Source organism: Scyliorhinus torazame, chromosome 10 (genome assembly GCF_047496885.1).
Source record: "Scyliorhinus torazame isolate Kashiwa2021f chromosome 10, sScyTor2.1, whole genome shotgun sequence".
NCBI classification, from domain to species: domain Eukaryota; kingdom Metazoa; phylum Chordata; class Chondrichthyes; order Carcharhiniformes; family Scyliorhinidae; genus Scyliorhinus; species Scyliorhinus torazame.
Window position 1 is genome coordinate 134,456,231 of NC_092716.1, and position 27,763 is coordinate 134,483,993.

General features: G+C 51.4%; 1 protein-coding gene across 1 annotated transcript in view; it reads left to right on the top strand.

Annotated features, from left to right (window-relative positions):
• Window positions 1-5,525, top strand: part of LOC140430942 (SITS-binding protein) — a 256,680-nt gene extending 251,155 nt beyond the window's left edge. Inside the window, exons 9-10 of the mRNA XM_072518773.1 lie at window positions 624-803; window positions 2,652-5,525. Coding sequence (XP_072374874.1) covers window positions 624-803; window positions 2,652-2,867 — 396 coding nt within the window. The 3' untranslated portion in view covers window positions 2,868-5,525. The remainder of the gene's footprint in view (window positions 1-623; window positions 804-2,651) is intronic.
• Window positions 5,526-27,763: the final 22,238 nt, after the last annotated feature.

Consider the following 27,763-nt stretch of genomic DNA (forward strand, 5'->3'; position numbering starts at 1 on the left):
ATTCCATATATAAACCATCCCAAACCCCTCGATTAGAATCCAGTGGGTAACTCACTCCTGGGTATCTGTTATTCTATATGTAAACCATCCCAAACCCCTTGATTAGATTCCAGTTTGTAACTCACTCCCGGGTATCTGTTATTCTATATATAAACCTCCCAAACCCCTCGATTAGATTCCAGTCTGTAACTCACTCCCGGGAATCTGTTATTCTATATATAAACCTCCCAAACCCCTCGATTAGATTCCAGTCTGTAACTCACTCCCGGGTATCTGTTATTCAATATATCAACCAGCCAGAAACCATCGATTAGATTCCAGTCTGTAACTCACTCCCGGGTATCTGTTATTCTATATATAAACCTCCCAAACCCCTCGATTAGATTCCAGTCTGTAACTCACTCCCGGGAATCTGTTATTCTATATATAAACCTCCCAAACCCCTCGATTAGATTCCAGTCTGTAACTCACTCCCGGGTATCTGTTATTCAATATATCAACCAGCCAGAAACCATCGATTAGATTCCAATCTGTAACTCACTCCCAGGTATCTGCTATTCTCTATATAAACTACCCCAAACTCTTTGATTCTCTGTTCATTAATACGGAGCTCTCTATTTCAGATTGTGAATTTGACCCGGTCATACATATACAGACACAAGACCTTTGTCGCGCCACTCATTGTTAAACAGACTGCAATGCTGGCAGTGCTTGGGGACCCCGTGTTTCGGCCTATGTGGTGGGTCAGCCCTGATGACCCAAGAACATTGACCATTGATGATGCATTTCTGATTGGCGATGAGGTATGTTGTTGGTTGTAAGGTTAGTGTCACTGGTACATGCTCCTGAGAACTGTGTTGCTCATTGGTCTTTACTGTCCAGCTATCTCAACAGAAACATAGGGTTAGAAAATCTTTTGGGTCTGTGGGTATAAATTACTTTTGGTGATAGTGGGCCTGCTGCCCTGAATACAGTCAGTTCCACTTTATTTTCAACTGACTTAAAGAAAGAAAATATAATGAATGAGTTACTCTGGAGGTGTTCACAGGACGTTACTGAGACAAAACTTGACTATGAGCCATGGAATGGAAATATTGGAAGATTTACTAAAAACTTGGTCAAAGAGGTGGGTTTTAAGGAATGTCTTAAGGGAGAGCACAGAGATTAAGGGAGGGAATTCCAGAGCTTTGACAGATAAAGGCACAGCTACCAGTGGTGCAACAAAAAGGATAGGATGCTGAAGAGGGCAGAATTGAAGGAGTGGCGATATCTCAGAGGGTTGTGGAGCTGGTAAAGATTACAGCAAGAGGGAGGCATGAGACCTTGAGAACAAGGATAAGAATTTTTAAACCCAGCCATTGCCAGACCAGGATCCAGGGTAGGTCAGCGAGTACAGGAGACGATAAGGGAATGAATGAGACTTGGTATGAGTTAGGATAGAGGCAGCAGGCATTTGGATGAGATCTAGTTTATTCAAGGTAGAAGTTGTGAGGCCAGTTTGGATTTGTCAAGTCCAGAGATGACAATGGTATGATTGAGGGTTTCAGCAGAAGATGAGATGTGACGATGGTGAGAATCTAGCAATGTTTCAGAGGTGGTCTTAGCAATAGAGAAGATATGTGGTTGGCAGCGTCAGATGCAATAGCTGGAGTCAGTGGCTAGCGTTTGTAGTGGGGGTCAATGGCTTCCGTCATATCAATGTTTAATTTGAAAAAATTGCAGCTCATCCCAGCAGCAAATGTTGAGAAAACTGTTTGACAATATTGAGACAGAGGATGTGTTAAAAGAAAGGGTTGGTGTGATGGAGCTGAGGTGGGGCCAGCATATACACAGAAACAGGAACAGAGCCCATGTCTTACTATCCAGCCAGGGTTGGAACTCTAGGCTAAAATTGAATTGAAAACTATTTTCACCACAAGGCCCACAAATGATGGAGCAGCATTCCTTGTGGGAATTTTGCAGCAGGTCACCACTATTTTGGGCTTTTATTCACCTGATCTCCGAATGTGACCATTTTCCAGCTGGGGTCAGTTGTCACCCCAGGCTCCGCCCTGGAACATTGCGGACAATTATAATGCCCCAGTGTGACATTGGTTCCCTCAGCACAGTATTGGGATAGAAACTTGCTATTCTCACAGAGAGTCTCTTTATTTACTGAGGAGTTGCCTCCAGTTTTGGTGGACATGTTTTTTTTTCATTCATTCATGGGATGTGGGTGTTGCTGGCTAGGCCAGCATTTATTGCCCATCCCTAATTGCCCTTGAATGCCATTTCAGAGGATATTTAAGAGTCAACCACATTGCTGTGAGTCTAGAGTCCCAAGTAGGCCAGACCAGGTAAGAACGTCAGATTTCCTTCGCTAAAGGGCATTAGTGAATCAGGTGTGTTTTTTTTACCACAAGTGACACTAATTTCATGGTCATTATTGGATGTTTAATTCCAAATTTGTATTGATTTCAAATTTCACCATCTGCCATTGTGGGATTGAACCCGAGTCCAGCGGCACTTCCTATCCCTATATTGACTGAAACGTTCCTTGTGGGCATTCACTGTTCTGAGATGGTGATCCTGTCTGGTCTGTGGGTAAGCGAAGCAATTCCTGCTTGGTCCAGTGCCCACTCTGTGTAATCTATCTGTTTCCCTCCATTCAGGTACTGGTGGCGCCAGTGACAGAGCCAGGCAGAGTCCACAGAGATATCTACTTGCCAGGAATCAGCTATCAGTGGAAAGATGTGAACACAGCGCAGGTTTTTGATGGCGGAACTCTCCTGCAAGATTACCCAGTGGCCCTCACTGATGTGGCAGTTTTTGTTAGACAGAACTCCCAAACTTCTCCTACATTTGAGAGCCAGCGAACAGCATCCTAGGCCTGAGAGACGGAGGAAACTGTTCCTAGTTCCTGGACAATTACCAAGACTTTCGCTCCTGACTATAAGTTGGCAATGTCCTGAGTGTCAGCAGGCACCTGAAAAGATGCCACAACCCACGATCACCTAATTTATGGGAGGAAAAACACCTCTTTCTCTCTATTGCTCCAATCTTAACAGCTCAGCCTGCAATCGGGTCCAGTCTTCCCTAAAATATGTTGCCAGTAAAGATGAATTGTATCCTGACTACAGTTGAATAAAGTATTCTCTGAGCACTGAAGAGGAGAGCTCAAATCCAGGTTCCAACTCAGCAGTTCAGAGTGAAGCTTAGGCCTGCATTTAGGGCCCAGGCTCCCAGCCAGCGCCACGCTCAAGTCACCGCTTGTTATTAATCATTCCGCCAGTCACTTACATATCGAAACATTGTAGAGTATTTTTAAGCTCATTGATATGAATGTTGTTCAAATCAACCAAGGTTCCATCAAACACTCCCAGGACAGGTACAGCACGGGGTTAGGTACAGAGTAAAGCTCCCTCTACACTGTCCCCATCAAACGCTCCCAGGACAGGTACAGCACGGGATTAGATACAGAGTAAAGCTCCCTCTACACTGTCCCCATCAAACGCTCCCAGGACAGGTACAGCACGGGATTAGATACAGAGTAAAGCTCCCTCTACACTGTCCCCATCAAACACTCCCAGGACAGGTACAGCACGGGGTTAAATATAGAGTAAAGCTCCCTCTTACTGTCCCCGTCAAACACTCCCAGAACAGGCACAGCACGGGATTAGATACAGAATAAAGCTCCCTCTACACTGTCCCCATCAAACACTCCCTGGACGAGGGTGGGAGTCACATGATAAGAGCACAATAGTGGTGGCGTTTCTGCAGGCTCTGATTCTACTTTTCTTTTAATCCTTTATTTTTTGCTAATGCACATCCCATAATTACTTGTTTTTGGGATATATGTCTTGCACTTTGTCCCTGGAAGTTCCTGGCTAGATTTTAGTTATGAGGGGCCAAGTAAATCAAAAACCTCTGCATTGATTGAGATGGCCGGAGGTGCTGGGGTAGGGCCCAGGTTGTAATGGTGATTGTCCCGGTGAACAGGCCTACACCTCGGCGGTGCTGTCTGTATCGAGATGATGGCCGCCATTGAGAATGATGTTCCAGATGATGATCCAAGCTCAATGTTGCCGATTTTTGGTACTCAGTTTGATGAGCTGAAAAATATCCCTGGGAGAATGATGGAAGGGGAGAAGAGAATCCTGGTATTTGATAAATCAAATTCCCTGCTGGGGGTCTGCCTTTGGTCCCTGGAAATCCTGCTGCATGGTACGTCATCTATCCTGACTCACTCGGGAGTAGGAGCTGTTCAGGGAGCATTTGCGCACCCGGTCTCTTTCGAAGAGTGGAAGACGAATCCCCAACCAATTTTTGGGAATTGGCTTCCATGCTTTTGCAATCGTGATTTGAAGGCTGGGAGTTTTATGTTTGACGGAGCACATTGTATCTGGTCTTCGAGGCCTGGGGTCAGTCGGGGCTCCCGACCACTGGTCTTATGTTGTCTTGTCCTTGATGCTCATTGTGAGGGGTTGGAGGCAGCTGGGGGTGTTGAGTCACCCCCTCCTGCTGAGGCCTAAATTCCTTGCTGCCTGGGCGTCAGGACGACAGCTTGGCGGAGGTGACAGAACTTGGGAGGGATCCTGAACGTTGCTCGACGATCCAGCCTTTCCAAATAACATGAATGGTGTTATTATCCTGCAGTTCATCAATAATCCCAAACTATATTCCCTTGCGATTATGCTATTGATTCCATGTTATTGTCATTTTTCCTAACAAAGGTGTATAATATATGACCACAGAGGCGAGGGTCACCTATTACCCTGTTATGGCACAAACCATACTGAGTTGGTAATGTGACATGTGGTTTGTGCATAGTCTTGCCCTTTTTAATGTGCTGTAATCCTTGCATTTACAAAGAGGGAGTACATTTTAGACACCTCTGACCTTGTTTATAGAAACGATGAGTTGAGATACGGCAGAGTGATGGGTGGTAAGGTTAGGTAAGTCACCATTTGGATTGAGACCCCCCCCCCCCCCAGTGAGAACTATTTGTATCAAGTTTTTATTTTGTAATTTTATTATTTTGAGTCTTGAGAATCCGTGCTTATCTCCTACAAAAGCCCGGACAGATGTTCCTCAAGAGGACTGGGTTCCTCGTGATTGGCAAATCTGGAGTTGTTGGAGTGGGGGGAAATGTGTGATGATGTGATTAACATGTTCAGTTAATCTTTGTTCAATTTGTTGCTGTGGATCTGTGGTGTTGGAGCCCTTCTATGATTTGAGGGGAGGCGAGGTGGGGAGATTGGTGCCCCCCTCCAAGTGGTCTTTCATGGTGTCTTCCTGAGTCTCCTCCTCATTGTAGTTGGGTCTTCCATGAGGCGGCAGTGTTTTTGTCTCTGATGAGGCAGCACTGCTTTGTCCGCTTGTATCCTCTTTGTAATGGCGTGCTGGTCTGTGTCTGACATTCCTTGGTTAATCCAGGTGTTCCTCCCTAATGGCGATGTCTCCTCCTAATCTGGGTGGGTAGCGTGCAGTTGCAGTTTCCAAATTGGTGTCTTGGGTTGCGGGGATTTCCCTTATTGTGTCGGGGTTTTGGGGGAGTGAGGGGGGGGGGGGGGGAGGATTGGCCTCCTCCCAGAATGTCCAGTTGATGGGTATCTTGACGATATTTCTCCTTGACGGTGGGATCTCCTTGATTGAGAATGATGTGGCTTTTCTAGCATTGGTAGGGCTGGTGCACTGCCCTGGATACAGTTAATGAGGAGTGAGACCGATTGAGTGCTGAGTCTTGGCATGTGTTGGGTATCATAGGGGTACTGACTCCTCTGTGTAAGAGCGTGCTCGACTAGGCCAGGTCCTGTACAGGGGCTGGTATCCTGTTGTTCCTTTATGCTTGGGACTTTCCTTCTCAAAGTCACTTAGTAGCGGGTACTGAGAGGCTGAGTCTTGATATGTTCTGAGCATCCTTGGTTTAATGACGCCTAAGTGCATTAGGCTGTGGGGCTGGGTCAGGTAGTACTGTGTTGGCATGCTTTTGCCCCCTTATGTTTGAGACGTTCCTTCTTAGCCAGGATGTTACAAGAGGCTGAGTGAGGATTGAACAAGCAGATTTTTCTTTTCTTTGTCTTATGGTGACGGGCGTGCACCTGAGGATCATGGGCATATGGCTAGGTCCTGCTCCTTATTATCCTGAGACCCTCTACTCCCGGTAATGCTCCTTGTTTATCCTGTCTCTGTTGGGAGGCGCTGACCGCACTAACTACAATCCAAACCTATTGTATGAATATTTGTTGGTCCTCTGTGGAAATATGTGGAACGACGATTGTTTTGTTCTGTGCCTGAGGTTGGGTTATGTTGGTCTTGTGGAATATATAAAATATCCTTTTAGAACTGGTGTCTTCACAAATGTACTTTTCTCTCTGTATTTTTTTATTTATGTTATTGTGGGCTTAAAGAATCCATGATAGGCACCTGCAAGGGCAGAGACAGGTCTGCTATCTGAGAGGAGGACCTTCCAGCGTGTTAGTGGTGCCTCTGGTGTAACTGGAGTTGAGGGAAATATGTTCTGGTGTGTGCCTGAACATGTCGCGAAGATCTTATCCTAAATTCCCATGGTCACTGTGAGCAATCACTGCATGGGAAGGTGTGCACCTTTTTACCTTGTTTTCGTGGCCTTATTCTTCTCTCATTGTTCTCTGGTAATGCGTGACAGGTGCTGAGGAGAGTCTAATAAATGTATTACGCCAACTTATTGCTGTTCTTCTATCCTCCTCTGTATCTATGAATGTTGAGACATTTTTGCTATGCTGTACTATTCCTGTGGTTTTGTTGCATTATTTGATAAAATGGAAAAACTTCAATAAAAATACATTAAAAAATACTCTCAGGACAACACTTTCCCATGAAACACTCCCAGGACAGGTACTGCGCAGGGTTAAATGCAGAGTAGATCTCTCTCTACACTGTCCCCATCAAATATTTCCAGGACAGTTATAACGTGGGGTTAGATACAGAGTAAAGCTCCCACTGTCCCAGCAAACACTCCCAGGACAGGGACAGTAGGGGGCCCTGTGGATCCTCTCGTCTGCGGCATGCGCCGACCTCCACATTGGTGACTGCTCTGTCCTCGCCAACCCCATCACCTCCACCTCCAGGGCCCGTTACTCGAAGATTCCTATGCCCGGCACCCCTCCGCCAGGCTGGGCCCTCTCCTGATGATTGTGGGACAGCTTCTCCTATGGAGACAGAAAGGCCATCATTAACCACACGTGGGGTTTACATTCATGGTGGGGTGTGAGGGGTGGCGGTATGAGGGAAGATTTGGGAAGGGTGAAGGGAGGGGTGTGAAGGAAGAGGGGTGAATGATGGGTTAGGGGGCAAATCGAGGTTTGGGGAGGCTGGTCGCGAGGGGATGGGTCGGTTTCGGGGGGTGATCTGTCAACTCACGTGCGTGGCCCGGAGTAGGCTGTTGACTTGCGGCACTGGAGGTCAGTCCTCTGGGTCATGCTTCCCGACCTGACGGCCATTGCCACCTCATCCCTGGTGGCATTGGCTGCCCTGTGGCTCTCTCTCCGGGGCCCATGGAAGAAGAGGAGATCCCTCCTGGCTTTGTCCGCAACTAGAAGCTTCCCCAGGTCTGCATCTCCAAACCTTGTCTCGGTGCCGTGGCCTCGAGCTGACGGGTTGGCTGAGTAAGTGCTGTTGAAGTGCTTCTCGACCTTGTTAGCGGGAGGCTGGCAGTGCAGTCCTGGTGAATCAGCTGGTGAGCCTTCATTTGCAGGCTGGTTAAGTGCACCAATTTACATTGCCAACCTCGCCGGGCCGAGCGTCAGGAAGCTCACGGCATTTCCCGCTCACTGCCACGCTTAGAAATCTTTCCAGAAAAACATGCCCATAGTAAAGCTCGCTCTACACTGTCCCCATCTAACACTCCCAGGACAGGTACAGCATGAGGTTAGATACAGAGTAAAGCTCCCTCTACACTGTCCCCATCAAACACTCCCAGGACAGATACAGCACGGGGTTAGGTACAGAGTAAAGCTCCCTCTACACTGTCCCCATCAAACACTCCCAGGACAGGCACAGCACGGGGTTAGATACAGAGTAAAGCTCCCTCTACACTGTCCCCATCAAACACACCCAGGACAGGTGCAGCACGGGGTTAGATACACAGTAAAGCTCCATCTACACTGTCCCCATCAAACACTCCCAGGACAGGCACAGCACGGAGTTAGATATAGAGTAAAGCTCCCTCTACACTGTTCCCATCAAACACTCCCAGGACTGGTACAGCACGGGGTTAGATACAGAGTAAAGCTCCCTCTACACTGTCCCCATTAAACACTCCCAGGACAGGCACAGCACGGGGTTAGATATAGAGTAAAGCTCCCTCGACACTGTCCCCATCAAACACTCCCAGGACAGGCACAGCACGGGGTTAGATATAGAGTAAAGCTCCCTCGTCACTGTCCCCATCAAACACTCCCAGGACAGGCACAGCATGGGGTTAGATATAGAGTAAAGCTCCCTCTACACTATCCCCGTCAAACACTCCCAGGACAGGTGCAGCACGTGGTTAGATACAGAGTAAAGCTCCCTCTACACTGTCCCCATCAAACACTCCCAGGACAGGCACAGCACGGGGTTAGATATAGAGTAAAGCTCCCTCTACACTATCCCTGTCAAACACTCCCAGGACAGGTACAGCACGGGGTTAGATACAGAGTAAAGCTTCCTCAACACTGTCCCCATCAAACACTCCCAGGACAGGCACAGCATGGGGTTAGATACAGAGTAAAGCTCCCTCTACACTATCCCCATCAAACACTCCCAGGACAGGTACAGCACGGGGTTAGATACAGAGCAATAATAATAATAATCATCTTTATTAGTGTCACAGGTAAGCTTGCATTAACACTGCAATGAAGTTACCGTGAAAATCCCCTCATCGCCGCACTCCTAAGACCATAAGACATAGGAGCTGAATTAGGCCACTCTGCCCATCGAGTCTGCTCTGCCATTCAATCATGGCTGATATTTTTCTCATCCCCATTCTCCTGCCTTCTCCCCATAACCCGTGATTCCGTTTTTAATCAAGAACCTATATATCTCTATGTTAAAGACACTCAGTGAACTGGGCTCCGCAGCCTTCTGCAGCAAAGTGTTCCACAGATTCACCCCCTCTGGCTGAAGAAATTCCTCCTCATCTCTGTTTTAAAGGATCGTCCCTTTAGTCTGAGATTGTGTCCTCTGGTTCTAATTTTTCCTACAAGTGGAAACATCTTCTCCACGTCCACTCTATCCAGGCCTCGCAGTATCCTGTAAGTTTCAATAAGACCCCCTCCTCATCCTTCTAAACTCCAACGAGTACAGGCCCAAAGTCCTCAACCGTTCCTTATATGACAAGCTGTTCATTCCAGGAATCATTCTTGTGAACCTCCTCTGGACCCTTTACAAGGCCAGCACATCCTTCCTTAGATACAGGGCCCAAAACTGCTCACAATACTCCAAACGGGGTCTGACCAGAGCCTTATAAAGCCTCAGAAGTACATCCCTGGTCTTGTATTCTAGCCCTCTTGATCTAACATTGCATTTGCCTTTTTAACTGCTGAATGAACCTGCATGTTAACCTTAAAAGAATCGTGAACAAGGGCTCCCAAGTCCCTTTGTGCTTCTGATTTCCTAAGCATTTCCACATTTAGTCAATAGTCTATGCCTAAAGAGGAGATTGTGTCTCACTAACTTGATAGAGTTTTTCGAAGAGGTCACAAAGATGATTGATGCAGGTAGGGCAGTGGATGTTGTCTATATGGACTTCAGTAAGGACTTTGACAAGATCCCTCATGGTAGACTGGTACAAAAGGTGAAGTCACACAGGATCAGGGGTGAGCTGGCCAGGTGGATACAGAATTGGCTAGGTCATAGAAGACAGAGAGTAGCAATGGAAGGGTGCTTTTCTAATTGGAGGGCTATGACTAGTGGTGTTCCGCAGGGATCAGTGCTGGGACCTTTGCTGTTCGTAGTATATATAAATGATTTGGAGGAAAATGTAACTGGTCTGATTAGTAAGTTTGCAGACGATACAAAGATTGGTGGAATTGCGGATAGTCAGAGGATACAGCAGGATTTAGATCATTTGGAGACTTGGGCGGAGAGATGGCAGATGGAGTTTAATCCGGACAAATGTGAGGTAATGCATTTTGGAAGGTCTAATGCAGGTAGGGAATATACAGTTAATGGTAGAACCCTCAAGAGTATTGAAAGTCCGGGAGATCTAGGTGTACAGGTCCACAGGTCACTGAAAGGGGCAACACAGGTGCAGAAGGTAGTCAAGAAGGCATGCGGCATGCTTGCCTTCATTGGCCAGGGCATTGAGCATAAGAATTGGCAAGTCATGTTGCAGCTGTATAGAACCTTAGTTAGGCCACACTTGGAGTATAGTGTTCAATTCTGGTCCCAACCTACCAGAAGGATGTGGAGGCTTTAGAGAGGGTGCAGAAGAAATTTACCAGAATGTTGGTATGGAGGGCATAAGATATGAGGAGCAGTTGAATAAACTCGATTTATTCTCACTGGAACGACGGAGGTTGAGGGGCGACCTAATAGAGGCCTACAAAATTATGATGGGGCATAGACAGAGTGGATAGTCAGAGGCTTTTCCCCAGGGTAGAGGGGTCAATTACTAGGAGGCATAGGTTTAAGGTGTGAGGGGCAAGGTTTAGAGTAGATGTACGAGACAAGTTTTTTACACAGAGGGTAGTGGGTGCCTGGAACTCGCTGCCGGAGGAGGTGGTGGAAGCAGGGACGATAGTGGCATTTAAGGGACATCTTGACAAATACATGAATAGGATGGGAATAGAAGGATACGGACCCAGGAAGTGTAGAAGATTGTAGTTTAGTCGGGCAGCATGGTCGGCACGGGGTTGGAGGGCCGAAGGGCCTGTTCCTGTGCTGTACTTTTCTTTGTTCTTTGTTCTTTGTAAATTCTTCCTTCCAAAGTGCGTAACCTCACACTTTTCCACATTCTATTTCATTTGCTACTTCATTGCCCACTCTCCCAGCCTGTCCAAATCCTTCAGCAGCCCCATTGCTTCCTCAATACTATCTGTCACTCTACAATCTTTGCATCATCTGCAAACTTAGCAACAGTGCCTTCAGTTCCTTCTTCCAGATCATTAATGTATATTGTGAAAAGTGGTCCCAGCACAGACCCCTGAGGCACCCCAACAAGTCACCGGCTGCTTTCCTGAAAAACACCCCACTATCCCCACTATCTGCCTTCTGCCAGTCAGCCAATCCTCTATCCATGCCAATGCCTTACCCTTAACACCATGGCTCTGAACTTATTTAACAATCTCCTGTACAACACCTTGTCAAAGGCCTTCTGGAAATCTAAATAAATCACGTTGACTTGTTCTCCTTTGTCTAACATCCTCAAAGAACTCTAACAGATTTGACAGACATGACCTCCCTTTACAAAGCCGTGCTGACTCAGTCCTATTTTACCATGCACTTCCAAGTACTCTGCGATCTCATCTTTAATAACGGACTCTAAAATTTTACCACTGACCGAAGTCAGGCTAACCATCCTATAATTTCCCGTCTTCTGCCTCCCTCCCTTCTTAAACAGTGGTGTTACATCAGCCACTTCCCAGTCCTCTGGACCCTTCCTGCCTCCAGTGATTCCTGAAAGATCACCACCAATACCTCCACAATCTCCTCAGCTATCTCTTTCAGAACCCTGGGATGTAGTCCATCTGGGCCAGGTGACATATCCACCTTCAGATCTTTCAGTTTCCCCAGAACCTTCCCCTTCGTGATGGCCACTGCACTCACCTCTGCCCCCTGGTTCTCCTGGAGCTCTGGCATCCCACTGGTGTCTTCCACCATGAAGACTGATGCAAAGTAACTATTCAGTTCGTCTGCCATTTCTTTGTTTCCTATTATTACTTCTCTAGCCACATTTTCCAGTGGTCCAATGTCAATTCTTGCCTCTCTCTTACCTTTTATATATTGAAAGAAACTCATCCTCTCTTCTTTTATATTAGCTAGCTTGCACTCATATTCTCTCCCCTTATTGCTTTTTTAGTTGTCTTCTGCTCACTTTTAAAGGATTCCCAATCCTCTGGCTTCCCACTAATTCTTGCCACTTTGTATGCTTTTTCTTTAGCCTTTATGCTGTCCTTGACTTCCCTCATCAACCATGGATGCCTTGCCCTGCCCTTAGCAAGTTTCCTCCTCCTTGGGATGAATGTCTGCTGTGCCTCCCAATTAACCCCCAGAAACTCCTGCCATTGCTATCCCACTGTCTTCCCTGCTTGGCTCCTTTTCCAATCAACTCTGGCCAGCTCCTCCCTCATGTCTTTGTAGTTACCCTTATTTAATTGTAATACCGTTACATCTGACTCCAGCTTCTCCCTCTCAAACTACAGGGTAAATTCTATCATATTGTGGTCACTGCTCCCTAAGGGTACCTTCACCTTAAGATCCCTAATTAAGTTTGCTTCATTACACATCACCAAATCCAGAATTGCCTGTTCCCTAGTGGGCTCTACCATGTGCGTGTTCCGGTTCTTTCGGGACTTGCGGGAGGAATCTGGAGCACCTGTAGGAAACCCATGCAGACAGGGGGGGAACGTGCAGACTCAGCACAGACAGTAACCCAGACCGGGAATCAAACGCGGGTCCCTGGCGCTGTGAAGCAAATATGCTAACCACTGTGCTACCGTGTAAAGTTCCCTCAACATTGTCCCCATCAAACACTCCCAGGACAGGTACAGCACGGGGTTAGATACAGAGTAAAGCTCCCTTTACACCGTCCCCATCAAACACTCGCAGGACAGGTACAGCACAGGGTTAGATACAAAGTAAAGCTCCCTCGACACTGTCCCCATCCAGCACTCACAGGACTGGTACAGTACTGGGCTAGACACAGAGTAAATGTTCCTCTACACTGCAACACACAGTGGGTGCGATTTCCTGGCCTGACACCAGCAAACATCCTCGCAGGTGCACAAGAAATTATGGAGAGCCAAGATGTTTCCGTCCTGCCCGCAATGATGCCTGCCGGTGATAGGTGAGAAAATGCTGCCCACTTGGCTTTTTTTGTGAAATTGTTTTTCTAACAAACCTTCAATTCTCATGAAGTAAAAATGTGGCCTTATCCTGTCACTCAATGAGATTAGTCTTTTGAAAAATGGAAGTAAAGTGCTTTTAAGTCCAGAAAGATGTGTTAGTAATTAGCTTTTTCAGAAACTCCCCAGAAGTCAAATGGAAACAGAGGCTCTTTTTTAATTTAAAGTTGATGTTTAATTTTCAAATGAGGCGGAAAACATGTAAAGTAACAGTAAAGCCATACAGGTATGAGACCAGTAACTCCTGAATCAAATCACAGCCACTCGTCACGCTACTCTCCCATGTTCTGTCTGTCTTTGCCTGTACATTCCAGTCCTGAATGCAGTACCTGTGAGGACAAGGCCAGCAGACACATGGGAACACCACCACCTGCAATTTCCCTTCCATGTCACTCACCATCCTGACTTGGAATTATATGTCGCTGGGTCAAAATCCTGGAATCCCTTCCGAACAGCATTGTAGATGTACCTACACCACAGTGACTGCAGCAGTTCAAGAAGACCGCTCATCAAGCTATGGTGATGGGCTAGCAGTGGCTACTTACCCTGAATGAGTTGAACAATCTGAGAGGTGAGCTGGCACTTAGAAGAATGCCGAATTGTTTCAATACACCCAAAGCACTGTCCAAACGATGAGGATTCTTGGGCAGGGAGATGAGAGGCTGACCGGGCTTGTCCGAGGTTTGGGCAGGAGATGGGAAATCTGCCCTGACCCTGCCCCATCTGCCAAGTTCCATTGCAGTGTCTCAACTTGAGTTATGCCTGATGATACGAATAACCACTTTGAAAAATCCAACTCATGTAAAAAAAGGTTTCAGCTGTTGAGTCCTGTGGAATGATTCAAGGCAGCAACAATAGGTTCATAGTCTAGAAGACTGTGCACATAGCCCAACACATTGTTCCAATTATACAACATCCAGTCCTTTTCCCAGACTTGGATATAAATGTTTGTTCTTTTGCAAACAATACTTTGGATTAGGCAGTGAGTTTTATTAAGTTGAACCATTATTTTGGCTGTTTTATCAGCTGTAGGTTACTGCTTTGACACAGAATGTATCCCATCTGACAGGAATCTGAAAGACAGCTTGTCGTCACACTTTCTAGTTTTGCCATTTGCTGTTGCTGTTTTTCATCGATCCATTCCCCACTTCCTCCCATTTCTTCAGCTGTCTTCTACAATTCCTTTTGTAGAACAACTTTGCCTTTCCACTTTCCCTCCCTCCATTACAGGGAACTGGCTGGGATCGCTCTCCTCCCCTTCCCGTCATTACAAGGAACTGCTGAAATCGCTCTTCTCCACCTTCCCCCATTACAGGGAACTGGCTGGGATCGGTCTCCTTCCCCTCCCTTCATTATGAAAATGAAAATGAAATGAAAATCACTTATTGTCACAAGTAGGCTTCAAATGAAGTTACTGTGAAAAGCCCCTAGTCACCACATTCCGGCGCCTGTTCGGGGAGGCTGTTACGGGAATTGAACCGTGCTGCTGGCCTGCCTTGGGCTGCTTTCAAAGCCAGCGATTTAGCCCTGTGCTAAACAGCTCCTGAGGGCTGTTTTTCCATTACAAGGAACTGGCTGGGACCATGCTTGTCCCCTTCTCTCCATTACAGGGAACTGGTGTGGAATGCTCTCTTACCCTTCCCTCTATTACAGGGAATTGACTGGGATCGCTCTCCTCCCTTCCATTATAGGGAACTGGCTGGGAAAGCTTTCCTCACCTTCCATCCATTACAAGGAACTGACTGGGGCCTTTCTGACCCTCTTTCCTCCAATTCAAGGAACTGGCTGAGATCACTCTCCTCCCCTTCCTTCCATTGCAGGGAACAGGCTAGGATCACTCTCGTCCCCATCCCTTCATTGCAAGGAACTGGCTGGGACCACGCTTGTCCCCTTCCCTCCATTACAGGAAACTGGCTGGGATCGCTCTCCACCCTTACCTCCTGAGGCACGATCAATTGCACAAAGACGCTAGTTGAATCCAACTGAGGCTTTATTGCTATCAGATGTGTGGCCTCCCACAGCAGTTGGTGAAATGGCTGCTGGCTGGAGGACACGCATATTTATACCCCGCCTCTTGGGCGGAGCCAGCAGCCAGGGACTACCGGCGAACTTGTAGTACAGGTCCTACTGTACATCACCTAATACAGGTGTAACAGTGGTTTACCACACCTCCATTACAAGGTAACTGGCTGATTCACACTTCTTCCCTTCCCTCAAATCTAAGGAAGTGGCTGGGATCGCTCTGGCCCCTTCCCTCCATTACAGGGAACTGGCTGGGATTTCTCTCAAAACTTTCCCACAGTTACAGAGAACTGGCTGGGATCGCTCTGGCCCCTTCCCTCCATTACAGAGAACTGGCTGGGATCACTCGTGCACACTTTCCTCCATTCCAGGGAACTGGCTGGGATCGCTGTCGTCCCCTTCCTGTCATTACAGGGAGCTGGCTGGGATCGCTCTCCTCACCTTCCCTCCAGTATAGGGAACAGGCTGAGATCGCTCTCGTCCCCTTCCTGTCATTACAGGGCGCTGGCTGGGATCACTCTTCTTCCCTTCCCGTCATTACAGGGAACTGGTTGGGATCACTCTCCTCCCCTTCCCATCATTACGGGAATTGGCTGGGATCGCTCTCGTCCCCTTCCCTCCAATGCAAGGAACTGACTGGGATCGCTCTCCTCCCCTTCCCTCCAATGCAGGGAACTGGCTGCGATTGCTCTCGTTAGTTGGGGTTGCTGGGTCCTGGGAATGGAGTGGAGGTGTGGGCTTGGGTGTGGTGCTCTTTTCGGGGGCCGGTGCAGACTCGATGGGCTGAATAAGCCTCCTTCTGCACTGTAAATTCTATGATCTATGATTAGAAGCTACTTGCTGGGATCTCTGTCCCTCTTCCCTCCAAGACAGGGAACTGGCTGGGATTTCTCTCGTCACCTTCCCTCTTTTACAGGGAACAGGCTGGGATCACCCTCCTCTCCTTCCCTCCATTACAGGGAACTGGCTGGGATTGCTCTCCTCTCCTTCCCTCCATTACAGGGAACTAGCTGGGATCGCTCTTGAACCGTTCCCTCCATTACAGGGAACTGGCTGGGATCGCACTCCTCCCCTTTCCGCCATTACAGGGAAGTGCCTGGGATCGCTCGTGAACCCTTCCCTCCATTACAGGGAACTGGCTGGGATCATTCTCCTCTCCTTCCCTCGATTACAGGGAACTGGCTGGGATCGCACTCCTCCCGTTTCCGCCATTACAGGGAACTGGCTGGGATCGCTCGTGAACCCTTCCCTCCATTACAGGGAACTGGCTGGGATCGCTCTCCTCTCGTTCCCTCAATTACAGGGAACTGGCTGGGATCGCTCTCCTCCCCTTCCCTCCATTACAGGGAACTGGCTGGGATCGCTCTCCTCTCCTTCCCTCCATTACAGGGAACTGGCTGGGATCGGACTCCTCTCCTTCCCTCCATTACAGGGAACTGGCTGGGATCGCTCTCCTCTCCTTCCCTCCATTACAGGGAATTGGCTGGGATCGCTCTCCTCTCCTTCCTTCCATTACAGGGAACTAGCTGGGATCGCTCTTGAACCCTTCCCTCCATTACAGGGAACTGGCTGGGATCGCTCTCCTCTCCTTCCCTCCATTACAGGGAACTGGCTGGGATCGCTCTCCTCTCCTTCCCTCCATTACAGGGAACTGGCTGGGATCGCTCTCCTCTCCTTACTTCCATTACAGGGTGTGGTAGTATGTATTAGGGGTCATGTGGGACTGTGAAGCCGTGATGCTATTGGCTGACAGATCCCGGGTCCTGGTTGGCTGTTGACTCCTGGCTCCGCCCTGAAGGCGGAGTATAAGAACCCGGGCTTCTCCCCGCCGCTCCATTCTGTTGCTGAACTGCTGGGGACATGTCTCGCTCAATGAAGCCTCATCGACTTCATCTCTACTCGTCTCTCTCGTAAGTCATTGTGTGCTACACAGGGAACTGGCTGGGATCACTCTCCTCTCCTTCCCTCGATTACAGGGAACTGGCTGGGATCGCACTCCTCCCCTTTCTGCAATTACAGGGAACTGGCTGGGATCGCTCGTGAACCCTTCCCTCCATTACAGGGAACTAGCTGGGATCGCTCTTGAACCCTTCCCTCCATTGCAGGGAACTGGCTGGGATCGCTCTCCTCTCCTTCCCTCAATTACAGGGAACTGGTTGTGATCGCTCTCCTCCCCTTCCCTCCATTACAGGGAACTGGCTGTGATCGCTCTCCTCCCCTTCCCTCCATTACAGGGAACTGGCTGGGATCGCTCTCCTCTCCTTCCCTCCATTACAGGGAACTAGCTGGGGTCGCTCTCCTCTCCTTCCCTCCATTACAGGGAACTAGCTGGGGTCGCTCTCCTCTCCTTCCCTCCATTACAGGGAACTGGCTGGGATCACTCTCCTCTCCTTCCCTCCATTACAGGCAACTGGCTGGGATCGCTCTCCTCTCCTTCCTTCCATTACAGGGAACTGGCTGGGATCGCTCTTGAACCGTTCCCTCCATTACAGGGAACTGGCTGGGATCGCCCTCCTCTCCTTCCCTCCATGACAGTGAATTGGCTGGGATCGCTCTCCTCTCCTTCCCTCCATTACAGGGAACTGGTTGGGATCGCTCTCCTCTCCTTCCTTCCATTACAGGGAACTCGCTGGGATCGCTCTTGAACCGTTCCCTCCATTACAGGGAACTGGCTGGGATCGCCCTCCTCTCCTTCCCTCCATTACAGTGAATTGGCTGGGATCGCTCTCCTCTCCTTCCCTCCATTACAGGGAACTGGTTGGGATCGCTCTCCTCTCCTTTCCTCCATTACAGGGAACTGGCTGGGATCGCTCTCCTCCCCTTCCTTCCATTACAGGGAACTGGCTGGGATCGCTCTCCTACCCTTCCCTCCATTACAGGGAACTGGCTGGGATCGCTCTCCTCCCCTTCCCTCCATTACAGGGAACTGGCTGGGATCGCTCTCCTCTCCTTCCCTCCATTACAGGGAACTGGCTGGGATCGCTCTACTCTCCTTCCCTTCATTACAGGCAACTGGCTGGATCGCTCTACTCGCCTTCCCTCCATTACAGGCAACTGGCTGGGATCGCTCTCCTCTCCTTTCCTCCATTACAGGGAACTGGCTGGGATCGCTCTCCTCCCCTTCCTTCCATTACAGGGAACTGGCTGGGATCGCTCTCCTCCCCTTCCCTCCATTACAGGGAACTGGCTGGGATCGCTCTCTTCCCTCCATTACAGGGAACTGGCTGGGATCGCTCTCCTCCCCTTCCCTCCATTACAGGCAACTGGCTGGGATCGCTCTACTCTCCTTCCCTTCATTACAGGCAACTGGCTGGGATCGCTCTCCTCTCCTTCCCTCCATTACAGGCAACTGGCTGGGATCGCTCTCCTCTCCTTCCCTCCATTACAGGCAACTGGCTGGGATCGCTCTCCTCTCCTTCCCTCCATTACAGGCAACTGGCTGGGATCGCTCTCCTCTCCTTCCCTCCATTACAGGGAACTGGCTGGGATCGCTCTCCTCTCCTTACTTCCATTACAGGGAACTGGCTGGGATCGCACTCCTCCCCTTTCCGCCATTACAGGGAACTGCCTGGGATCGCTCGTGAACCCTTCCCTCCATTACAGGGAACTGGGTGGGATCGCTCTCCTCTCCTTCCCTCCATTACAGGGAACTGGCTGGGATTGCACTCCTCTCCATCCCTCCATTACAGGGAACTGGCTGGGATCGCTCTCCTCTCCTTCCCTCCATTACAGGGAATTGGCTGGGATCGCTCTCCTCTCCTTCCTTCCATTACAGGGAACTAGCTGGGATTGCTCTCCTCTCCTTCCTTCCATTACAGGGAACTGGCTGGGAAGTCTCTTGAACCCTTCCCTCAATTACAGGGAACTGGCTGTGTTCGCTCTCCTCCACGTCCCTCCATTACAGGGAACTGGCTGGGATCGCTCTCCTCTCCTTCCCTCCATTACAGTGAACTGGCTGGGATCGCTCTCCTCTCCTTCCCTCCATTACAGGGAACTGGCTGGGATCGCTCTCCTCTCCTTCCCTCCATTACAGGCAACTGGCTGGGATCGCTCTCCTCTCCTTCCTTCCATTACAGGGAACTGGCTGGGATCGCTCTCCTCTCCTTCCCTCCATTACAGGGAACTGGTTGGGATCGCTCTCCTCTCCTTTCCTCCATTACAGGGAACTGGCTGGGATCGCTCTCCTCTCCTTCCTTCCATTACAGGGAACTGGCTGGGATCGCTCTCCTCCCCCTTCCCTCCATTACAGGGAACTGGCTGGGATCGCTCTCTTCCCTCCATTGCAGGGAACTGGCTGGGATCGCTCTGCTCCCCTTCCCTCCATTACAGGGAACTGGCTGGGATCGCTCTCCTCTCCTTCCCTCCATTACAGGGAACTGGCTGGGATCGCTCTACTCTTCTTCCCTTCATTACAGGCAACTGGCTGGGATCGCTCTCCTCTCCTTCCCTCCATTACAGGGAACTGGCTGGGATCGCTCTCCTCTCCTTCCCTCCATTACAGGCAACTGGCTGGGATCGCTCTCCTCTCCTTCCCTCCATTACAGGCAACTGGCTGGGATCGCTCTCCTCTCCTTACTTCCATTACAGGGAACTGGCTGAGATCGCACTCCTCCCCTTTCCGCCATTACAGGGAACTGCCTGGGATCGCTCGTGAACCCTTCCCTCCATTACAGGGAACTGGCTTGGATCGCTCTCCTCTCCTTCCCTCCATTACAGGGAGCTGGCTGGGATCGCTCTCTTCCCCTTTCTGCCATTACAGGGAACTGGCTGGGTTCGCTCGTGAACCCTTCCCTCCATTACAGGGAACTAGCTGGGATCGCTCTTGAACCCTTCCCTCCATTAGAGGGAACTGGCTGGGATCGCTCTCCTCTCCTTCCCTCAATTACAGGGAACTGGCTGGGATCGCTTTCCTCTCCTTCCCTCCATTACAGGGTACTGGCTGGGATCGCTCTCCTCTCCTTCCCGCAATTACAGGGAACTGGCTGGGATCGCTCTCCTCTCCTTCCCTCCATTACAGGGAACTGGCTGGGATCGCTCTCTTCCCTCCATTACAGGGAACTGGCTGGGATCGCACTCCTCCCCTTCCCTCCATTACAGGGAACTGGCTGGGATCGCACACCTCTCCTTCCCTCCATTACAGGGAACTGGCTGGGATCGCTCTCCTCTCCTTCCCTTCATTACAGGCAACTGGCTTAGATCGCTCTCCTCTCCTTCCCTCCATTACAGGGAACTGGCTGGGATCGCTCTCCTCTCCTTCCCTTCATTACAGGCAACTGGCTTAGATCGCTCTCCTCTCCTTCCCTCCATTACAGGGAACTGGCTGGGATCGCTCTTGAACCCTTCCCTCCATTACAGGGAACTGGCTGGGATGGCTCTCCTCTCCTTCCCTCAATTACAGGGAACTGGCTGGGATCGCTCTCCTCTCCTTCCCTCCATTCCAGGGAACTGGCTGGGATCGCTCTCCTCTCCTTCCCTACATTACAGGCAACTGGCTGGGATCGCTCTCCTCTCCTTCCTTCCATTACAGGGAACTGGCTGGGATCGCTCTCCTCTCCTTCCTTCCATTACAGGGAACTGGCTGGGATCGCTCTCGTCTCCTTCCCTCCATTACAGGGAACTGGCTGGGATCGCTCTCTTCCCTCCATTACAGGGAACTGGCTGGGATCGCTCTCCTCCCCTTCCCTCCATTACAGGGAACTGGCTGGGATCGCTCTCCTCTCCTTCCCTCCATTACAGGGAACTGGCTGGGATCGCTCTCCTCTCCTTCCTTCCATTACAGGGAACTGGCTGGGATCGCTCTCCTCTCCTTCCCTCCATTACAGGGAACTGGCTGGGATCGCTCTCTTCCCTCCATTACAGGGAACTGGCTGGGATCGCTCTCCTCTCCTTCCCTCCATTACAGGGAACTGGCTGGGATCGCTCTCTTCCCTCCATTACAGGGAACTGGCTGGGATCGCTCTCCTCCCCTTCCCTCCATTACAGGGAACTGGCTGGGATCGCTCTCCTCTCCTTCCCTCCATTACAGGGAACTGGCTGGGAACGCTCTCCTCTCCTTCCCTTCATTATAGGCAACTGGCTTAGATCGCTCTCCTCTCCTTCCCTCCATTACAGGGAACTGGCCTGGATCGCTCTCCTCTCCTTCCCTCCATTACAGGCAACTGGCTGGGATCGCTCTCCTCTCCTTCCCTCCATTACAGGCAACTGGCTGGGATCGCTCTCCTCTCCTTCCCTCCATTACAGGGAACTGGCTGGGATCGCTCTCCTCTCCTTCCCTCCATTACAGGGAACTGGCTGGGATCGCTCTCCTCTCCTTCCCGCAATTACAGGGAACTGGCTGGGATCGCTCTCCTCTCCTTCCCTCCATTACAGGGAACTGGCTGGGATCGCTCTCTTCCCTCCATTACAGGGAACTGGCTGGGATCGCACTCCTCCCCTTCCCTCCATTACAGGGAACTGGCTGGGATCGCACTCCTCTCCTTCCCTCAATTACAGGGAACTGGCTGGGATCGCTCTCCTCTCCTTCCCTTCATTACAGGCAACTGGCTTAGATCGCTCTCCTCTCCTTCCCTCCATTACAGGGAACTGGCTGGGATCGCTCTCCTCTCCTTCCCTTCATTACAGGGAACTGGCTGGGATCGCTCTCCTCTCCTTCCCTCCATTACAGGGAACTGGCTGGGATCACTCGTGAACCCTTCCCTCCATTACAGGGAACTGGCTGGGATCGCTCTTGAACCCTTCCCTCCATTACAGGGAACTGGCTGGGATGGCTCTCCTCTCCTTCCCTCAATTACAGGGAACTGGCTGGGATCGCTCTCCTCTCCTTCCCTCCATTCCAGGGAACTGGCTGGGATCGCTCTCCTCTCCTTCCCTCCATTACAGGCAACTGGCTGGGATCGCTCTCCTCTCCTTCCCTCCATTACAGGGAACTGGCTGGGATCGCTCTCTTCCCTCCATTACAGGGAACTGGCTGGGTCACTCTCTTCTCCTTCCCTCCATTACAGCGAACTGGCTGGGATCGCTCTCCTCTCCTTCCTTCCATTACAGGGAACTGGCTGGGATCGCTCTCCTCTCCTTCCCTCCATTGCAGGGAACTGGCTGGGATCGCTCTCTTCCCTCCATTACAGGGAACTGGCTGGGATCGCTCTCCTCCCCTTCCCTCCATTACAGGGAACTGGCTGGGATCGCTCTCCTCTCCTTCCCTCCATTACAGGGAACTGGCTGGGATCGCTCTCCTCTCCTTCCCTCCATTACAGGGAACTGGCTGGGAACGCTCTCCTCTCCTTCCCTTCATTATAGGCAACTGGCTTAGATCGCTCTCCTCTCCTTCCCTCCATTACAGGGAACTGGCCTGGATCGCTCTCCTCTCCTTCCCTCCATTACAGGCAACTGGCTGGGATCGCTCTCCTCTCCTTCCCTCCATTACGGGGAACTGGCTGGGATCGCTCTCCTCTCCTTCCCTCCATTACAGGGAACTGGCTGGGATCGCTCTCCTCTCCTTCCCTCCATTACAGGGAACTGGCTGGGATCGCTCTCCTCTCCTTCCCTCCATTACAGGGAACTGGCTGGGATCGCTCTCCTCTCCTTACTTCCATTACAGGGTGTGGTAGTATGTATTAGGGGTCATGTGGGACTGTGAAGCCGTGATGCTATTGGCTGACTGATCCCGGGTCCTGGTTGGCTGTTGACTCCTGGCTCCGCCCTGAAGGCGGAGTATAAGAACCCGGGCTTCTCCCCGCCGCTCCATTCTGTTGCTGAACTGCTGGGGACATGTCTCGCTCAATGAAGCCTCATCGACTTCATCTCTACTCGTCTCTCTCGTAAGTCATTGTGCGCTACACAGGGAACTGGCTGGGATCACTCTCCTCTCCTTCCCTCGATTACAGGGAACTGGCTGGGATCGCACTCCTCCCCTTTCTGCAATTACAGGGAACTGGCTGGGATCGCTCGTGAACCCTTCCCTCCATTACAGGGAACTAGCTGGGATCGCTCTTGAACCCTTCCCTCCATTAGAGGGAACTGGCTGGGATCGCTCTCCTCTCCTTCCCTCAATTACAGGGAACTGGCTGGGATCGCTCTCCTCTCCTTCCCTCCATTACAGGGTACTGGCTGGGATCGCTCTCCTCTCCTTCCCGCAATTACAGGGAACTGGCTGGGATCGCTCTCCTCTCCTTCCCTCCATTACAGGGAACTGGCTGGGATCGCTCTCTTCCCTCCATTACAGGGAACTGGCTGGGATCGCACTCCTCCCCTTCCCTCCATTACAGGGAACTGGCTGGGATCGCACTCCTCTCCTTCCCTCCATTACAGGGAACTGGCTGGGATCGCTCTCCTCTCCTTCCCTTCATTACAGGCAACTGGCTTAGATCGCTCTCCTCTCCTTCCCTCCATTACAGGGAACTGGCTGGGATCGCTCTCCTCTCCTTCCCTTCATTACAGGCAACTGGCTTAGATCGCTCTCCTCTCCTTCCCTCCATTACAGGGAACTGGCTGGGATCGCTCTTGAACCCTTCCCTCCATTACAGGGAACTGGCTGGGATGGCTCTCCTCTCCTTCCCTCAATTACAGGGAACTGGCTGGGATCGCTCTCCTCTCCTTCCCTCCATTCCAGGGAACTGGCTGGGATCGCTCTCCTCTCCTTCCCTACATTACAGGCAACTGGCTGGGATCGCTCTCCTCTCCTTCCTTCCATTACAGGGAACTGGCTGGGATCGCTCTCCTCCCCTTCCCTCCATTACAGGGAACTGGCTGGGATCGCTCTCGTCTCCTTCCCTCCATTACAGGGAACTGGCTGGGATCGCTCTCTTCCCTCCATTACAGGGAACTGGCTGGGATCGCTCTCCTCCCCTTCCCTCCATTACAGGGAACTGGCTGGGATCGCTCTCCTCTCCTTCCCTCCATTACAGGGAACTGGCTGGGATCGCTCTCCTCTCCTTCCTTCCATTACAGGGAACTGGCTGGGATCGCTCTCCTCTCCTTCCCTCCATTACAGGGAACTGGCTGGGATCGCTCTCTTCCCTCCATTACAGGGAACTGGCTGGGATCGCTCTCCTCTCCTTCCCTCCATTACAGGGAACTGGCTGGGATCGCTCTCTTCCCTCCATTACAGGGAACTGGCTGGGATCGCTCTCCTCCCCTTCCCTCCATTACAGGGAACTGGCTGGGGTCGCTCTCCTCTCCTTCCCTCCATTACAGGCAACTGGCTGGGATCGCTCTCCTCTCCTTCCCTCCATTACAGGGAACTGGCTGGGATCGCTCTCCTCTCCTTCCCTCCATTACAGGGAACTGGCTGGGATCGCTCTCCTCTCCTTCCCGCAATTACAGGGAACTGGCTGGGATCGCTCTCCTCTCCTTCCCTCAATTACAGGGAACTGGTTGTGATCGCTCTCCTCCCCTTCCCTCCATTACAGGGAACTGGCTGGGATCGCTCTCTTCCCTCCATTACAGGGAACTGGCTGGGATCGCACTCCTCCCCTTCCCTCCATTACAGGGAACTGGCTGGGATCGCACTCCTCTCCTTCCCTCCATTACAGGGAACTGGCTGGGATCGCTCTCCTCTCCTTCCCTTCATTACAGGCAACTGGCTTAGATCGCTCTCCTCTCCTTCCCTCCATTACAGGGAACTGGCTGGGATCGCTCTCCTCTCCTTCCCTTCATTACAGGGAACTGGCTGGGATCGCTCTCCTCTCCTTCCCTCCATTACAGGGAACTGGCTGGGATCGCTCTCTTCCCTCCATTACAGGGAACTGGCTGGGATCGCTCTCCTCTCCTTCCCTCCATTACAGGGAACTGGCTGGGATCGCTCTCTTCCCTCCATTACAGGGAACTGGCTGGGATCGCTCTCCTCCCCTTCCCTCCATTACAGGGAACTGGCTGGGGTCGCTCTCCTCTCCTTCCCTCCATTACAGGCAACTGGCTGGGATCGCTCTCCTCTCCTTCCCTCCATTACAGGGAACTGGCTGGGATCGCTCTCCTCTCCTTCCCTCCATTACAGGGAACTGGCTGGGATCGCTCTCCTCTCCTTCCCGCAATTACAGGGAACTGGCTGGGATCGCTCTCCTCTCCTTCCCTCAATTACAGGGAACTGGTTGTGATCGCTCTCCTCCCCTTCCCTCCATTACAGGGAACTGGCTGGGATCGCTCTCTTCCCTCCATTACAGGGAACTGGCTGGGATCGCACTCCTCCCCTTCCCTCCATTACAGGGAACTGGCTGGGATCGCACTCCTCTCCTTCCCTCCATTACAGGGAACTGGCTGGGATCGCTCTCCTCTCCTTCCCTTCATTACAGGCAACTGGCTTAGATCGCTCTCCTCTCCTTCCCTCCATTACAGGGAACTGGCTGGGATCGCTCTCCTCTCCTTCCCTTCATTACAGGGAACTGGCTGGGATCGCTCTCCTCTCCTTCCCTCCATTACAGGGAACTGGCTGGGATCGCTCGTGAACCCTTCCCTCCATTACAGGGAACTGGCTGGGATCGCTCTTGAACCCTTCCCTCCATTACAGGGAACTGGCTGGGATGGCTCTCCTCTCCTTCCCTCAATTACAGGGAACTGGCTGGGATCGCTCTCCTCTCCTTCCCTCCATTCCAGGGAACTGGCTGGGATCGCTCTCCTCTCCTTCCCTCCATTACAGGCAACTGGCTGGGATCGCTCTCCTCTCCTTCCTTCCATTACAGGGAACTGGCTGGGATCGCTCTCCTCTCCTTCCCTCCATTACAGGGAACTGGCTGGGATCGCTCTCTTCCCTCCATTACAGGGAACTGGCTGGGATCACTCTCTTCTCCTTCCCTCCATTACAGCGAACTGGCTGGGATCGCTCTCCTCTCCTTCCTTCCATTACAGGGAACTGGCTGGGATCGCTCTCCTCTCCTTCCCTCCATTACAGGGAACTGGCTGGGATCGCTCTCTTCCCTCCATTACAGGGAACTGGCTGGGATCGCTCTCCTCCCCTTCCCTCCATTACAGGGAACTGGCTGGGATCGCTCTCCTCTCCTTCCCTCCATTACAGGGAACTGGCTGGGATCGCTCTCCTCTCCTTCCCTCCATTACAGGGAACTGGCTGGGAACGCTCTCCTCTCCTTCCCTTCATTATAGGCAACTGGCTTAGATCGCTCTCCTCTCCTTCCCTCCATTACAGGGAACTGGCCTGGATCGCTCTCCTCTCCTTCCCTCCATTACAGGCAACTGGCTGGGATCGCTCTCCTCTCCTTCCCTCCATTACAGGCAACTGGCTGGGATCGCACTCCTCCCCTTTCTGCAATTACAGGGAACTGGCTGGGATTGCTCGTGAACCCTTCCCTCCATTACAGGGAACTAGCTGGGATCGCTCTTGAACCCTTCCCTCCATTACAGGGAACTGGCTGGGATCGCTCTCCTCCCCTTCCCTCCATTACAGGGAACTGGCTGGGATCGCTCTCCTCTCCTTCCCTCCATTACAGGGAACTAGCTGGGGTCGCTCTCCTCTCCTTCCCTCCATTACAGGGAACTGGCTGGGATCACTCTCCTCTCCTTCCCTCCATTACAGGCAACTGGCTGGGATCGCTCTCCTCTCCTTCCTTCCATTACAGGGAACTGGCTGGGATCGCTCTTGAACCGTTCCCTCCATTACAGGGAACTGGCTGGGATCGCCCTCCTCTCCTTCCCTCCATTACAGTGAATTGGCTGGGATCACTCTCCTCTCCTTCCCTCCATTACAGGGAACTGGTTGGGATCGCTCTCCTCTCCTTTCCTCCATTACAGGGAACTGCCTGGGATCGCTCTCCTCCCCTTCCTTCCATTACAGGGAACTGGCTGGGATCGCTCTCCTCCCCTTCCCTCCATTACAGGGAACTGGCTGGGATTGCTCTCTTCCCTCCATTACAGGGAACTGGCTGGGATGGCTCTCGTCCCCTTCCCTCCATTACAGGGAACTGGCTGGGATCGCTCTCCTCTCCTTCCCTCCATTACAGGGAACTGGCTGGGATCGCTCTACTCTCCTTCCCTTCATTACAGGCAACTGGCTGGGATCGCTCTCCTCTCCTTCCCTCCATTACAGGGAACTGGCTGGGATCGCTCTCCTCTCCTTACTTCCATTACAGGGTGTGGTAGTATGTATTAGGGGTCATGTGGGACTGTGAAGCCGTGATGCTATTGGCTGACTGATCCCGGGTCCTGGTTGGCTGTTGACTCCTGGCTCCGCCCTGAAGGCGGAGTATAAGAACCCGGGCTTCTCCCCGCCGCTCCATTCTGTTGCTGAACTGCTGGGGACATGTCTCGCTCAATGAAGCCTCATCGACTTCATCTCTACTCGTCTCTCTCGTAAGTCATTGTGCGCTACACAGGGAACTGGCTGGGATCACTCTCCTCTTCTTCCCTCGATTACAGGGAACTGGCTGGGATCGCACTCCTCGCCTTTCTGCAATTACAGGGAACTGGCTGGGATCGCTCTTGAAATCTTCCCTCCATTACAGGGAACTGGCTGGGATCGCTCTCCTCTCCTTCCCTCAATTACAGGGAACTGGTTGTGATCGCTCTCCTCCCCTTCCCTCCATTACAGGGAACTGGCTGGGATCGCTCTCCTCTCCTTCCCTCCATTACAGGGAACTAGCTGGGGTCGCTCTCCTCTCCTTCCCTCCATTACAGGGAACTGGCTGGGATCACTCTCCTCTCCTTCCCTCCATTACAGGCAACTGGCTGGG